Source organism: Schistocerca piceifrons, chromosome 3 (assembly GCF_021461385.2).
Source record: "Schistocerca piceifrons isolate TAMUIC-IGC-003096 chromosome 3, iqSchPice1.1, whole genome shotgun sequence".
In the NCBI taxonomy this organism is placed as follows: domain Eukaryota; kingdom Metazoa; phylum Arthropoda; class Insecta; order Orthoptera; family Acrididae; genus Schistocerca; species Schistocerca piceifrons.
In genome coordinates, this window is record NC_060140.1 from 141,261,032 (window position 1) to 141,277,240 (window position 16,209).

Here is a 16,209-nt window from a genome sequence, read left to right on the forward strand (position 1 = left end):
TTTTAAGCTTCAGACGAAGAAATCTGTTATTTTCGTTCCCATCTATGTAAAATTTCACGTAATCAGATACCTTACTTAATGCATTTATTGCTTCATTCCTTTAACTGGATCTGTGGACGAACTTACAATTGAAAGGTGCCTGTCAGCCAGGACTTTCATACCCACACAGTGTCTTTTTATGTGTCGCTATGCCTACATTTCCTATAATCTACGAGATCCTGCTCTAACTAATTTCGATATATCGATGCCAGCCCTTTAGCAAATTCTTTGCATGCTCATTGCCACGAACTTTAGTCTCTGGCGATTCGGTTTTCCTCTCAGCCAGTAGTATTCGTTCGGGGGTGCGGAACATGCCGTGTTGCTTGTTTGAAAGGAGTCTGCTATTACTGGTGGTCTTTTCTTGTCTCCATCTCGTATAGTATTAACGAAAAGGCAGTTTGTGCTGTGTTTGTGATGTTGAGAAAGAAGCCATGCGGGTCTGGCCTAAGCCCATGAAACTAAGCAGGCACTGCAGTGCACAAGGACCGGGTGAGACCAACACAATTTTCCTTCACGTGATGAAGGTTATCTCCGCTTGGCGAGATTATTTTGGGGATGCTTATTTGCAGTACTCCGCGCTTAGGTAACCGATAGCGAGTTTCTGCACAGTGAAATAGGAATTTAAAAATTGCTGTTCGTAAATGCTTGGAAGCTGGTTAGTGCATCGCTGATTGCTGTAATCAGTTCCTTGCCATCAGAAAATCATCGAAGTTAGCTTTTCGTGGAGTGTAAGTTTTTTTTAAGAAATCAAAATTACATACTTCAGGTGATGCTCCCTTTGTCTGTAAAGTTGAATGTAGGCTGGAATATCATTACAATGTTGTGAAGTTTTTCTGTTGTCTTTAAAGTCAATACAGTTTTTGTTTTACTTAACATACGTTGTAAGAATTTGCCAGAACTATATCACTCTTCTACTTGATCTGTTGGAATGTGCTACTCTGCTAAGCTGCCATCTGGTCGTGCTACGAAGGTTAAATACACAAGTCGCAGCTACTTAGCCGGATCTCCACTCAGAAACAGATATAGATAATAATAAATAGAATCTCTCTGCATGCTACTCAGTTTTCATTTGCTGATAAAATAAAAATGGTAGGTCGTCGTATAGTTGGCTGCTGTCTGTTGCAGCGATACCTTGTGTTGTGTGGGCTGACTCACCCAACGCCACGTTTATGCACGAAACGAATTAGTGATTAGTGCTGCAAGTGCTCATACTGATAACAAACTCTTTTTGACATTTATGTGCACACACAAAAGGGGAGGCAAGCCCATGGCACAGCTGAATGCTATGAACGGAGAGGTAACACATGTAGCGTTCACGAACCTATTGATTAAAGTACTATTTACACTTATTAGTCATGCAGAACCTCATTTCTTTACGGTGCTCTGAATTTATAAAGATTGTGTTGAATGACAGTACTCTATACATTTTCGAGTCAGATCGCGTTACTAAGTTTGCATATCTTCAAAGTAGCAGAACTTATTTAACTACTTACCTACAGCAATAAGGAATAGCTTAGTAGGCAGTACAGTTGAAGCGGAATGGCCATCTCTATAAAGGGCAATCACAGAAGATGGAAAGAAAAACATAGGTAAAAAGAAGGTAACTGCGAAGAAACCATGGGCAACGGAAGAAATACTTAAGTTGATCTATGAAAGGAAGAAGAACAAAAATGTTCCGGGGATCTCAGGACTACAGAAAAACAAGACGATAAGCAATGAAATAAATAGGAAGCGCAGGGAAACTAAGACAAAATGACTCCATGAAAAATGTGAAGGAATCAAAAAAATTACTGTCGGAAGGAAAGTCTCAGCATACAGGTCAAAACAACCTTCGCTGACACTAAAAGCAAGTGTGGTAACATTAACGGGAACTCCACCGTTAAATGCGGAGGAGAGAACGGATAGGTGCAAAGAATACATTGAAAGTCTCTATGAGAAGGAACATTTGTCTGATTCGATAAGAGATTCGATTTAGATGAGATAGGGAATACAGTATTAGAATCCGAATTTCAAAGAGCTTTGGAGGACTTAGGGTCAAATAAGACAGAAAGGATAGATAACATTCCATTAGAATTTCTAAAATTATTGAGTGAAGTGGCAACAAAACCACTATTCACTTTGCTGTACAGAGTGTGTGCGTCTGACGACATACCATCTGACTTTCATACAAGTATCACCACACAATTCCGAAGACTGCAAGAGCTGACAAGCACGATAATCGTCGCACAATCAGCTTAACAGCTCATGCATCGAAGAATAATATACAGAAGAACAGAAAAGAAAACTGAGACTGTGTTAAATGACCATCAATTTTTCTTTAATAAAGATAAATGCACCAGAGGGGCAACTCTGACGTTTATAATGGAAGCAAGACTAAAGAAAAATCAAGACACGTTCATAGGATTTGTCGACCTGGAAAAAGCGTTCGAAGAGGTAAACGGATGCAATATGTTTGAAATTCTGAGAAAAATGCAGGTGTGCTATAGGGAGAGACGGGTAATAAAATGTACAAGAGCCAAGAGGCAATGATAAGAGTGGACGAGCAAGAACGAAGTGCTGGGATTAAAAAGGATGTAAGGCAGGGACGAGTCTTTCGACCGTACTATTCAATCTGAACATATAAGAAGCAATGGCTGAAATAAAAGAAAGGTTCAGGAGTGGAATTAAAATTCAGGATGAGAGGATATCAATCATACGATTCGCTGGTGAAATTGCTATCCTGAGTGAAAATGAAGACGAATTACACGATCAGCTGAATGACATGAACAGTCTAACGAGTAAAGAATATGGATTGATAGTAAATAGAAGAAAGACAAAAGTAATGAGGAGTAGCAGAAATGAAAACAGCGAGAAACTTAGGATTTATGGTCACGAAGTAGACGAGGACTTCTGCTACCTAGGCAGTGAAATAACCAATGGCGGACGGAGCGAGGACGACATATAAAGCAGTCTACTACTGGCAAAAAGGGCATTCTTGGCCAAGAGAGCCGGCCGGGGTAGTTTATGAGAAAATGAAGTCAGAATATTTAGTAATGCAACTGGTGAGGACAGTGTTGGTGGCCGACATTCAACGTTTATTCTAAGAAAGTTGTCTCAGTTGTTTAAAGCAGTTTTTGGCGTTTTAGAATATCAATCCCTGCGGCACATTATTTCCTGAGGTAACTTCTTGCTCGCCTGTATTCAATTAATAGTCTCCAGGCTTAGATCTGGTTAAAGATTGCATTTTCAATAAGAATTAGTGGTGTAAAACTGTTTTATTTGTTATTAGACGCCCCCTTTAAATGTCTGTGTTACGATTGGCCAAATTTTAAGAGGGTTCTTCGACACCATTTTTATGATTCTGGCTTCTTGGTTTCTTAATTATTAATAAAATACAAGGTTAATCTGGAGGTCGCTCCTCCTGGTAGCGATATTGTGTTTGAGTGTTTTAACGAAATAAAGAAATGTTAAATTATGATCAAACTGTTACGCACACCTCTCGGGGATTCCCGTACTATCACTCCTAAACTCGTTAAACTTTCTTTGGAATAAATACAACTAAAGATACCCATTGTTCCAGGTGTGTAATAATGAATCCAAGTATAATGGGCGCGTGCGAGAAAACGCTTAATGTCCTTCGCGTCTCGTTTAAACAGCCGAAACTGGCGAACAGTTAAGGCAAACAATGACTACAGTCGGTTGTCCATTGCCTGTATTTGTATTAGCATTCAAAGATCAATAGATCTTCCTCGAGATACTATTTTCGAAAATGTTGAGTTTCTTTTATATCCACCTACTCCGCTGTCAATGATTTGTTAGCCCCACTATGTTCAAACACCGGGTGGCAGTTAGAAAATAACGCGCCCCAGAATTAGCAGGCCGCAGCAACTGGCTCTGCCTTTTGAAGAGGAAATTTACAAGGTATTAGAAACCGGACTGATTCCTTACTCATTCTCGTCAGTTAATGGCAATCGACTTCAATCCTACATACAGAGTGGCTTCATTAGGAGAACGAGAAAAGTGGACAGGCCATTTAGCACCAATGAAACAGATCAGTGTTCATCAATTGGATGTATTCTGTCGGAATTCATAAACAGAACCGAACATAACCAAGAGCAGCCTCCACTGACGTGTTAACACCAAGTATGGATAACGGAGACGTTGGCAAGAAAATCAAACAATCGATACACTAATCAACATACTCGTATAAAGTTACAAAATGGCTTCAACGGCACCAGCATTATTAACGTGCTGGGAAGTTCAAAATGTATGTGAGAATCGTGACATGTTAGAAAGGCAGTTGCCCCAGTGAGATAATGATGGAAGTGACAAAAGCGGGCTGTAGCAGCAACTTGTTACCACAGGGAGGAAGATATAGCTTTCCGGCAGGTGCACCACGTAGTCGCAAATGCAGAGTGAAAAAAGGTGAGGCCAGTAGGAGACAGACATTACTAGCTTGTGCTCAAAGCGAAGAACAAGCAAACTTGAGACAGTAATATCCAAGGACATAGCGCGTTCGCATTGAATTCATCTTGATGCAACCAGGCCCAAAGAGATGCTGCCAAATGGGTCTGGGTTAGTGGTGCACTCGACATTTATTTACTTGAAGTGATAACGCTCCAGTGATAGTAATACTACCAACTGCAGCAAGGGGCGGCAGCCAAGCACTAGCTGCTGCAATTTAGAGAACAGACAACGTCTTCTGTCTGATCTTCGTTGATCCATAATGGATCATTTAAACTACACCCGTCGTAGCTCAGTTTGTTCGGTCAGAGGGTTAACTGCCCTCCGTTAAAATCCAGTTATATGGCTCCTTCCGTGTATAGCGAGTTTACGACTATGACGAGTGGGGCCTGAAGATGGCATCAATGTAATGCCGAAACTGGTAGCACATAGAAGTTCAAAAAATAAAATAAATTTATACAATACATACGGCTGTGGGTAAATTATTGCATCAAGAAGATCTTCTGTCCTGGGAGGATTCCCAACGTGCCTGGGATACAGCTATCGAAACACTATCGCCTTTTAAGAAACAAGGTGGACAGTTTGAATTTTCACGTGAATTCAGTGATTACCGCGACCTTGAGCATACAATTAAATCTTCTAGAAATGGTCGCATGCGAAATCAGATTCGGGAAAGTTGTTCCTGGGTACCTCAGGAAACTATTACCGTCTTCCTCCTCTCTGAATTTATAATAAGGGATAAATTTGCACTTAATTTTTGTGGAGCTTCGAAATATAATTGATAGCCCGATAGTAAGTTCACTACCGAGTTAAGGCAAATTCACACTGGCCGTCATATCACGCCACGTGACATCCTGTAAAAACACTCAACAAGGCATTTCAAATGACGGCCTCCACTCTGGACAAGTCACGTAACGTCTTGTCACGTCAGCGGCAAGATGTCTCTAGCAGAAAGTTTTTTAGGGCTGGTGTCATCATCCGTTGTTGATCACGTGGCTCCCAAGCACATTTCCTCCCGATACACAGCCATACGCTCATCCCCATAATTCGTTTCGTCGTGGTTTTCGTGGTTGAACTCTGTTCTTATTGTGCCTAGCGAGGTGGCGCAGTGGCTAGCACACTGGACTCCTATTCGGAACGACGACGGTTCAATCCCGCTTCCGGCCGTCCTGATTTAGGTTTTCCGTGATTTCCTTAAATCGGTCCAGGCAAATGCCGAGATGATTCCTTTGAAAGGGTTCGTCCTTCCCTAATCGGATGATGTCAATGCCCTCGCTGTTTGGTCTCCTCTCCCCACCCCTCTCCAAACAACCACATTCAGTTGTTATTCTAAGTGAAATGGCACAATTTCAGACACTTGGTCTCATAAAGATATGATTTTATGTAGATAGACTGGATCGAGAAATGAGGCGTGCCAGGGTAATTCGTGTAGCCGTGTGAACAACTGCGCCAGGGTGGCTTAACGGCTAACGCATCTGCCTAAAAAGCGGGAGACCCGGGTTAGATTCCCGGCCTTACAGATTTTTAGCAGCCGCTTCACTCTATATACACAAAATTATTCTAAATCTCTGTTGTTAGTCATTTTTATTATTTGTTACAAGTTGTTTCGTATCGTTATTTCTTTTGTTAAAATTCGTAATTTTATAGTGAATGACTAAAGGAACAAATATACACCGACAAATATGCCGGAGATCAATGACAGAAAAGAATACAGGAAAAGATTAGAATGTCACCAGTGGAGCCGCCAGGAGAAACGGAAACTGAAGACCTCGGAAGAAGAGCGGGAGAGAAGAAGAGAGAATGAAGAGGTTCTGGGAGAAGAAGAGGAAAATGCAGTCCAGGAAGGGGCTACCCGTGGTCCTACAGAGGCCGTAACGCAAGAAGAAGAAGAATGACTAAAGATGAATTAAAGTAGTGAGACAGCAGTCAGCACTGTACGACTTTCTAAATTACTTATCCACTGCTGCATTTATATACTAGATAATTATAAATACCGGTGTCGTTTTTAATATTTTGCTCTGAAAGTTCTTGCAATATGGTTGCAACTTGAAGTGGAAAAAGTGCTATATGTAGACTCAGCAAGTTTCCTTGAATTTTGTCAGGCAGCTGTAATGTTTCATAAGGAAATAGACTGAAGTCTTCAAACAATACAACGACAGCAAAATGCTTTTTTTGTGAAACATACGTCAACCAATGTATTAGTGTTTTTTGTTAAAATACGTATTTGTGGAAGGCTTATTTAATGCTTCAATGCTTTCTGAATTGTATGCGAAACAGCTTTGGAAACATCAGAGGTCGATATTTATGTACTATCTAACCCAGTAAAAATAACGTACTTGAAGTATTATATGTTAAGTAGAAGACCTAAAGAAAACCTATAAATCGTGAAGGGAAAGGTATTGCGGGAGATGCAATTGCTTAAAAATTGGCACTGGACTGACAACTAAACTTAAACAAACCCATTTTTTCAAGAGATGTGATGGTAGCTCGTACTATTATGTTCCTTTCAATAATCCTGGCTACTGGCTGCAGTTTGACGTGAAAAAATGAAAGAACTGGTGCCACTACTTTCTAAAATACACTCCTGGAAATGGAAAAAAGAACACATTGACACCGGTGTGTCAGACCCACCATACTTGCTCCGGACACTGCGAGAGGGCTGTACAAGCAATGATCACACGCACGGCACAGCGGACACACCAGGAACCGCGGTGTTGGCCGTCGAATGGCGCTAGCTGCGCAGCATTTGTGCACCGCCGCCGTCAGTGTCAGTCAGTTTGCCGTGGCATACGGAGCTCCATCGCAGTCTTTAACACTGGTAGAATGCCGCGACAGTGTGGACGTGAACCGTATGTGCAGTTGACGAACTTTGAGCGAGGGCGTATAGTGGGCATGCGGGAGGCCGCGTGGACGTACCGCCGAATTGCTCAACACGTGGGGCGTGAGGTCTCCACAGTACATCGATGTTGTCGCCAGTGGTCAGCGGAAGGTGCACGTGCCCGTCGACCTGGGACCGGACCGCAGCGACGCACGGATGCACGCCAAGACCGTAGGATCCTACGCAGTGCCGTAGGGGACCGCACCGCCACTTCCCAGCAAATTAGGGACACTGTTGCTCCTGGGGTATCGGCGAGGACCATTCGCAACCGTCTCCATGAAGCTGGGCTACGGTCCCGCACACCGTTAGGCCGTCTTCCGCTCACGCCCCAACATCGTGCAGCCCGCCTCCAGTGGTGTCGCGACAGGCGTGAATGGAGGGACGAATGGAGACGTGTCGTCTTCAGCGATGAGAGTCGCTTCTGCCTTGGTGCCAATGATGGTCGTATGCGTGTTTGGCGCCGTGCAGGTGAGCGCCACAATCAGGACTGCATACGACCGAGGCACACAGGGCCAACACCCGGCATCATGGTGTGGGGAGCGATCTCCTACACTGGCCGTACACCACTGGTGATCGTCGAGGGGACACTGAATAGTGCACGGTACATCCAAACCGTCATCGAACCCATCGTTCTACCATTCCTAGACCGGCAAGGGAACTTGCTGTTCCAACAGGACAATGCACGTCCGCATGTATCCCGTGCCACCCAACGTGCTCTAGAAGGTGTAAGTCAACTACCCTGGCCAGCAAGATCTCCGGATCTGTCCCCCATTGAGCATGTTTGGGAGTGGATGAAGCGTCGTCTCACGCGGTCTGCACGTCCAGCACGAACGCTGGTCCAACTGAGGCGCCCGGTGGAAATGGCATGGCAAGCCGTTCCACAGGACTACATCCAGCATCTCTACGATCGTCTCCATGGGAGAATAGCAGCCTGCATTGCTGCGAAAGGTGGATATACACTGTACTAGTGCCGACATTGTGCATGCTCTGTTGCCTGTGTCTATGTGCCTGTGGTTCTGTCAGTGTGATCATGTGATGTATCTGACCCCAGGAATGTGTCAATAAAGTTTCCCCTTCCTGGGACAATGAATTCACGGTGTTCTTATTTCAATTTCCAGGAGTGTATTTATAAAATGCTGTTTCCTCTTCCACGAGTTCCTTGTATAGTGTGAGTTTCCGCTTCTTGCCACGTAATGACGTTTTACGGACACATACTCTTTTTTTCCGTTGTTTTGCACTTCTGCGTTTACTCTCTAATATACAAGTAATCCCTGCAAGCCTTCAAACAATTTGGGTCCTGTAAATGTCATTTAAGCTACACCAGTGGTACCTCAGCGTGTTCGCTCAGAGGGTTAACTGCCCTCTTTAATAAAAAAAAAAAAAACTGAGTGAATGGAACAACGATGAACTTGAACGGGTGTCATGAGACGTCCACCAAGGCCATATCTAACGAAAAATAACAAATAAAATAAGACCAACGAGAAAGCAAGGATACCGTCTTTGATTACTAATCAAAAGAGTCATCGGTCCTGGTTTCTAAACCCGCCAACGCTTAAATTTTGAATAATAATCAGCATTGACGGCCAAATACTTCACCCTCATTCTGCCAACGGCCTTGTCAAAGCAGGCGGAGGAGAGGACAGAGGTTCAGGGCACTCTCTTCTCATTAGGGGTGGGAAACTGCCCCTAAAGCCAACGACATAATGATGCAGAAAGCAGTGGATGCCATTGCATTAAAGACACACAATGTCTATCCACGAGACATCTGGCCTGTAATTGGAAAACATCATGATCTCCCATTGGCAATAGATTCCAGAATAGTCCCCCATGAATAGGAAGGTTGGGTACAGAGTATGATATAGTGAACCGTTCAGTGATAGGGTTGTTCTTACCAGAATCGATAGCAAACCAACACCGACAAAAATAGTTCGGACATACAATTCGACGTACTTAGCTGAAGATGAAGAGAGAGAGAAGGTATATGAGGATAATGAAAGAGTAATACAGTACGCAATGGGAGATGATAATCTAACAGTCATGAGAGACTGGAATGCAGTTGTAGGGCAAGGAGTTGAAGAAAAAGTTACAGGAGAATATGGCCTTGGGACGAGAAATGAGAGAGGAGAAAGACTAATTGAGTTCTCTGATAAATTTCAACTAGTAATAGCGAATACTCTATTCAAGAATCACAAGATGAGGAGATATACTTGGAAAAGGCCGGCTGATAATGGCAGATTTCAGTTAGATTACATCATGGTCAGTTAGAGATTCCGAAACCAGGTACTGGACTGAAGGTGTACCAGCGAACAAATATAGACTCAGATCACAATGCAGTAGTGATGAAGAGCAGGCTGAAGTTTAAGAGATTAGTTAGGAAACGCAAAGAAGTGGCATACCGAAGAACAAAATAATGACGAGATACGTTTGAAGTTCTCTAAGACTGTAGGTACAGCAGTAAGGAATAGGTCCGTAGGCAGTATAGCTGAGGAGGAATGGACATCTCTAAAAAGAATAACCACACAAGTTCGAAAGAAAGACGTAGGTACAAAGAAGGTAGTTGCGAAGAAACCATGTGTAACAGAAGAAATAGTTCATTTGATTGATGAAAAGAGAAAGTGCAAAAATGTTCAGAGAAATTCAGGAATACAGAAATACAAGTCACTGAGGAACGAAATAAACATTAAGTGCAAGGAAACTACGACGAAGTGATGGCATGAAAAATGTGAAGCAATTGAGAAAGGAATGATTCTCGGAAGGACTGATTCAACATATAGAAAGTCAAAATAACCTTTAGGGTAATCAGAACCAAGGGTAAGAATCGTAGTGTTAAGTCTGCAACGGGGATTCCACCATCAGATGGAGAGGAAAGAGTGGTTAGGTAGGAAGAGTATATTGAAAGCCTATATGAGGGGAAAGGTTTGTCTGATGTGCTAGAATAATCCAGCATTAGAATCGGATCCAGCTTTAGAATCGGAATTTAAGAGTGCTTTGGAGACTTAAGATCAAATAAGGCAGAAGGGTTAGACAACATGCCAACAGAATCTGTAAAATCATTGGAGGAAGTGGCAGGTTCAAATGGCTCTGAGCACTATGGGACTTAACATCTGAGGTCATCAGTCCCCTAGAACATAGAACTACTTAAACCTAACTTACCTAAGGACATCACACACATCCATGCCCGAGGCAGGATTCGAACCTGCGACCGTAGCGGTCGCGCGGTTCCAGACTGAAGCGCCTAGAACCGCTCGGCCACCAACGACCGGCGAAGTGGCAGCAAAACGACAACTCACATTGGTGTGTAGAATGTATGAGTCTGGCGACACACCACTTAACTTTGGGAAAAATATCATCCACACAATGCCAAAGATTGCAAGAGCTGACAAGTGTGAGAATTATCACACAATCAGCTTAACAGCTAATGCATAGATGTTGCTGACAAGAATAATATACAGGAGAATTTAAAAGAAAATTGAGTATTAAATGACAGTCGGTTGGGCTTTATGAAAAGTAAATGCATGAGAGAGGCAATTCTGACGTTGCGGTTGATAATGGAAGGAAGACTAAAGAAAAATCAAGACACGTTCATAGGCTTTGTCGACCTAGAAAGAAATGTTTGACTATGTAAATTGGTGCAAGATGTTCGAAATTCTGAGAAAAATAGGGGTAAGTCACAGGGAGAGACAGGTAAATGCAATATGTGCACAGATCCATGAGGGAATAACAAGAGTGGACGAGCAAGAATGAAGAGTACGGATTAAAAAGGGTGTAAGACAAGGACGTGGTCTTTTACCCCTATTGTTCAATCTGTACATCGAAGAAGCAATGATGAAAATAAAAAAAAAGTTTCAGGAGTGGAATTAAAATTCAAGGTGAAAGGCTATCAATGATAATATTCGACGATGAGATTGCTATCCTCAGTGAATGTGAGGGAGAATTACATGGTCTACTGAATGGAATGAACAGTCTAATGAGTACAGAATATGGACTGAGTAACTTGAAGAAAGACGAAAGTAATGAGTAGTAGTAGAAATAAGAGCAGTGAGAAACGTGACATCAGGATTGATGGTCACGAAGTAGATGAAGTTAAGGAATTCTGCTATCTCGGCAGCTAAATCATCAGTGACGAACGGAGCAAAGAGGAAATCAAACGCAGATAGCACTGCTAAAAAGTGTATTCCTGGCCAAGGGAATAGGCCTTAATTTGAGCAAGAAATTTCTGAGAATGTACCTTTGGAGTACAGCATTGTAAGGTAGTGAAAGTGGACTGCGGGAAAACAGGAACAGAAGAGAATCGAAGCATTAGAGCTGTCGTGCTACATACGAATGTTGAAAATCAGATGGAATGATAAGGTAAGGAATGAGCAGGTTCTGTTCAGAAAAGGAGCGGAAAGGAATATACGTAAAACACTACAAGGAGAAGGGGGAGCATGACTTCCACGGTACTAAAGGGAGCTGAAGACGGTAAAAACTGTACAGGAGGACAGAGTTTGGTATACATCCAGTAAATAATTGAGGGCATAGGTTGCAAGTGCTACTCTGAGATGAAGAGTATATACGTCACCGCTTTGTGTACGTGCAATTACACACGTAGAAACAGTATCATCTGGCGAAGATCGCAAATCCAGCGAAAGAGCAGTTAAGGACAGGCACGCCGGTAGCTTTGGCCGAGTGGTTCTAGGTGCTTCATTGCGGAACCGCACTGCTGCTACAGTCGCAGGTTTGAGTCCTGCCTCGGGCATGGGTGTGTGTGATGTCCTTGGGTTAGTTAGGTTTAAGTAGTTCTAAGTCTAGGGGACTGATGACCTCAGAAGTTAAGTCCCATAGTGCTCAGAGCCATTTCAACCATTTTTTTGAAAGACAGGCACGCGAGTTGAGATCACGTGACTTGAAGTGACTTGGTGTGTCGTGAATTGAATGACAATGTGAATATACCCTGACATGACGGCGCTGTGATGTGACTGTGACGCCGTGCGGGCAGTGTGAATTGGACTTTATTCATTAAGAACGGGTCCGACTCCTGCAATGATACATAGGGGTTGTTAATTACTCAGGATCTCTATCTTTGTTAGGAACCTCACGCGAATGCACATGTGTACCCTGACACGTGGTGAACCTGGCTAAGGTAGTTGTCTCAAGAGTTTCACAAACGTTGATGAAAGATTGGGCGAACGGTGATGATGTCGATTTGTATCTTTGCTATGTGTGGCAGAATGTCAGGGACTGAACTTCTCCAGCTTCTCTTCTCATCTGGAAAAGAAAATCTAGATCATTACGTATGGTAACTCAGCCAACATATCTAAAGTTATTGATGATTGTCATTATTTAATTCTTGAAACGTATCTATTTATCAAACTTTCTTGATAACAACGGATCGTTACATGTAGAAGTCCGTTTATGTGAATCTACATGATAACCTATTTGTTTTTCTTTATTTTTCCTGTTCTAATCACTGAAGTTTATAGTCTATCACACGTCAACTACTATCGCTGTCATTTAGATGGCCACCACATACATTAGGGTATTATCCCAGATCGCCCTTGATAGTAAATTGATGAATTTTTTTTTTTTTTTTTTTTTTTTTTTTTTTTTTTTTTTTTTGTTGTTCAGTTCTACAACATTCCCCTTTCTGTTTACCTGAACGTCTGAAGCTCCAAATGGTTCAAATGGCTCTGAGCGCTATGGGACTCAACTGCTGAGGTCATTAGTCCCCTAGAACTTAGAACTAGTTAAACCTAACTAACCTAAGGACATCACAAACATCCATGCCCGAGGCAGGATTCGAACTTGCGACCGTAGCGGTCTTGCGGTTCCGGACTGCAGCGCCTTTAACCGCACGGCCACTTCGGCCGGCCTGAAGCTCCATTCAGACTCTAGGTCAAATAAAATTGGGAATATTGTATCGCTGTGGCTGATACTGGATGTCGTTTTAAACCTCGCAAATATTTCTATAGAAAGTATGTCTGTACACAATTTCTCTGCCAAAAGGAATTTGATAAATCAGGAAACAAGGTCAAGATCCATTACAACGGTATAGCACTACTACGCCACAATTTTGTAAAATATTATTCATATCCAGGAAGAATGATTCTGATGTTCTGTGGTTACCGGTTTCGACGGTCTCATAAAGGCCATCTTCAGATTTAAAAAAAAAATTAAAACTTCTGTATTATTTGATGTAAGACATTTAAATGGTTGTAAAACAATAAAATGCTCATAACGTTCTGTACATTAGGAACATGCGCAATCGCCATACTGTACGTTTCAAACTGTCCAACTACGGCGAGCCTGGTCTTCCTTCGCTGCATGTATGTTTAAGAAATTCTGTTATGTTAAAATAATAATTGTATGTTACTTGGCACATGGTAAATTAGATAAAGGATTTTTCTATGTGAAGGTGGAAGTTTGTTATATATAGAGTCTCAGTCAAATTATATTAAAAAATACAATGCTTTGCGAGAAAATACATTATATGCTGTTTCTATCAGCGTATGTGTTTACTACACCAGATACGCAGCCCGTGTAATTTTAATCTTTACCATCCCATGTACTTTTTCATGCTGATTTCCATTTCGTAGAGGAAAACTAAAGTTAATTTAATTCTCTTTGAAGCATTATACTCACAAGACACAAATATTTGTTACGTGCAATTAAGTCGCTATTTTATACATTCGAGGAGAACAAAACATCTTATTCTGGTGAAAATTACGAAAGTACTGACTATTTTATTTCTGTATCGTTGATATATTGATAATCAAAATGTATGTTGTAGTTTATTATTTTCTGCTCCCCTCAAAGAAATGTTGAGCGAATGCATAAAGAAAGAAAGGCAATCTAGTATGCTATCTATTTCTAAAGAAGTCGTAACCATAAAATACATATTTCCTGTGGATGTTATGATTTATTCTGCCCTTGCTATTTTGTTGAAGATAAAATTTCACTTTTGGGGTTCATTGCGTATTCAATGTTATTACATAGAAAGACTTTGCACTCTATCGAAAAAGCTGATACATAAACTTAAATGTAAAAGGTAGTATGTAAACATAAATATTTTGTGTCTGGATACAAACATTATATCGACAAACTTAGCAACAGCGCACACTTCGCCAAAGTTTGACATCAGCCTGTGGAGAGGCATTGTACACATAAGGCGAGTTGAATCTGACGTCACACGCGCTCGCTTCTTACCTGCCAAAGATTCGTTTGCAGGGGTCAGTGTCTGATTGAAGAGATCCGCCGTGGTCCACTGCTGTTGTCCGCCTGGTGACAACATGGCGGTACCTGGAGGAGTCTCGGTGGTCGAAGACGAACGCAACGCAGGCGCTCTCCTTGTTGTTGTTGTAACATTGACTATAAAACACTCGATGTCAGCAAAACGATGTACAGCGGAAGGATCTATCATTATGGACGACACCTCCACGTACCCTGGACGACCAGCACAACCCATAGGAAACAGCGGCAACTGGCATTTGCCCAAACGAATAAAGCACTGCCGGTCGATGGCTTATTGTCTCAAGCACCCAAAGCATCTCTTGGTTTGTGCTTCCTACATGACAGCAAATGCTCCCACACAGAAGAGCGACCAAGGAGACGTAACTTGTATGGTGCGTTTGGGCGACTACAGCGTCCGTGAAAACCCTCAAGACGAACACAAAGACACAACATTAGCTACCAATACGTGCAATATTGACGACACACGTGCGACCCGCAAGCTTGTAAAAAATGTACAAAGACTAAGAAGTACTAAATATTTCCACAAAAAATGACTAAAAAGAAATAAAGAGTCATGGTGACGAAAGCCATAACTGCTACGTTCAGTCGGAAGACTGGCAGCTACATTGATTGCAAAATGCCATAGGCGCCGATGACCATCCTCACAAAAATAGAACATCTTGAACAGTCTTCTCGTATTTATCGCCTGAAACAGTATTTTCTGTCAAAAACATTTTCATCTAGACGTAATAAATAAAGCTGGAATATGTCACTTTATCTCGCGGATAATCATAACCGTAGTTTGACAGTTGTATATTTATGTAGAGAAATGGTCTGCTAATTATTTTTCAGTACCACTGGCTTCATCGAATCTTTCTTCAAGTTAATCATTATTTACATTCATAGCACAACGACGCATAACGAAATGCCGTGTTTGATATGGCTCCCAAACTGAGATGGCTTTACTCAACGTCATCAAGGTACAAATTTTATTGACAAATGCACTGGTGTCAGTCACCTTGAAAGCCACTGCAGTAAAGTAAATAAGCGCTGGTGCAAAGGACAGTCGTGAAAGAAACAGTAAACGTAGGAGGTGGGCTATCGGCGTTTTAAGCCTACAGGCACGTTCATTTTATCATAGGAGCCTTGAAAATACTGGATGTTTCAGGAGAACGATAAATATTGTGGTAGTATACAAAAATTCGAATAAAAATTCCGTATAAAATATGTGCAGTTTTTATTGATTACGGAGATACAGCTATTAGAATATAACGCATACAAGTAATAAGGAAGGTATTGTCCAAAGAGGAATGATTAAGTTCAAAATTAATTTTCGTACATTCCACCTCCGACTTCACTTTCGGTTTTCTTGACAGCACCCCGTGTAACCTTTCTCAGGTCAATTCAAGTTCTTTTGTGAAAGACTCACTATTCATAATTCTAAGGATCAATTTGTCTCTTGCGTGTACTTTTCCTTTATAGACTTCGCTTATAACTATCCTCAGAGGCCAAAATCTGAAGCAGTTAAGTCCGGGAACCTTGATAGCTAAGAAACGCAACAATTTCTGCCGATACCTTTTCCAACGGCCGGGTTGACCGAGCGGTTCTAGGCGCTACAGTCTGGAGCCGCGCGACCGCTA

The 16,209-nt window shown here is 42.0% G+C and overlaps 1 protein-coding gene across 1 annotated transcript in view; it reads right to left on the minus strand.

Moving 5' to 3' along the window:
* Window positions 1-14,638, minus strand: part of LOC124788467 (tyrosine-protein kinase receptor torso-like) — a 151,629-nt gene extending 136,991 nt beyond the window's left edge. The window contains exon 1 of the mRNA XM_047255737.1: window positions 14,546-14,638. Within this exon, the coding sequence (XP_047111693.1) occupies window positions 14,546-14,630 (85 nt within the window). The 5' untranslated portion in view covers window positions 14,631-14,638. The remainder of the gene's footprint in view (window positions 1-14,545) is intronic.
* Between the last annotated feature and the right edge of the window lie 1,571 nt (window positions 14,639-16,209).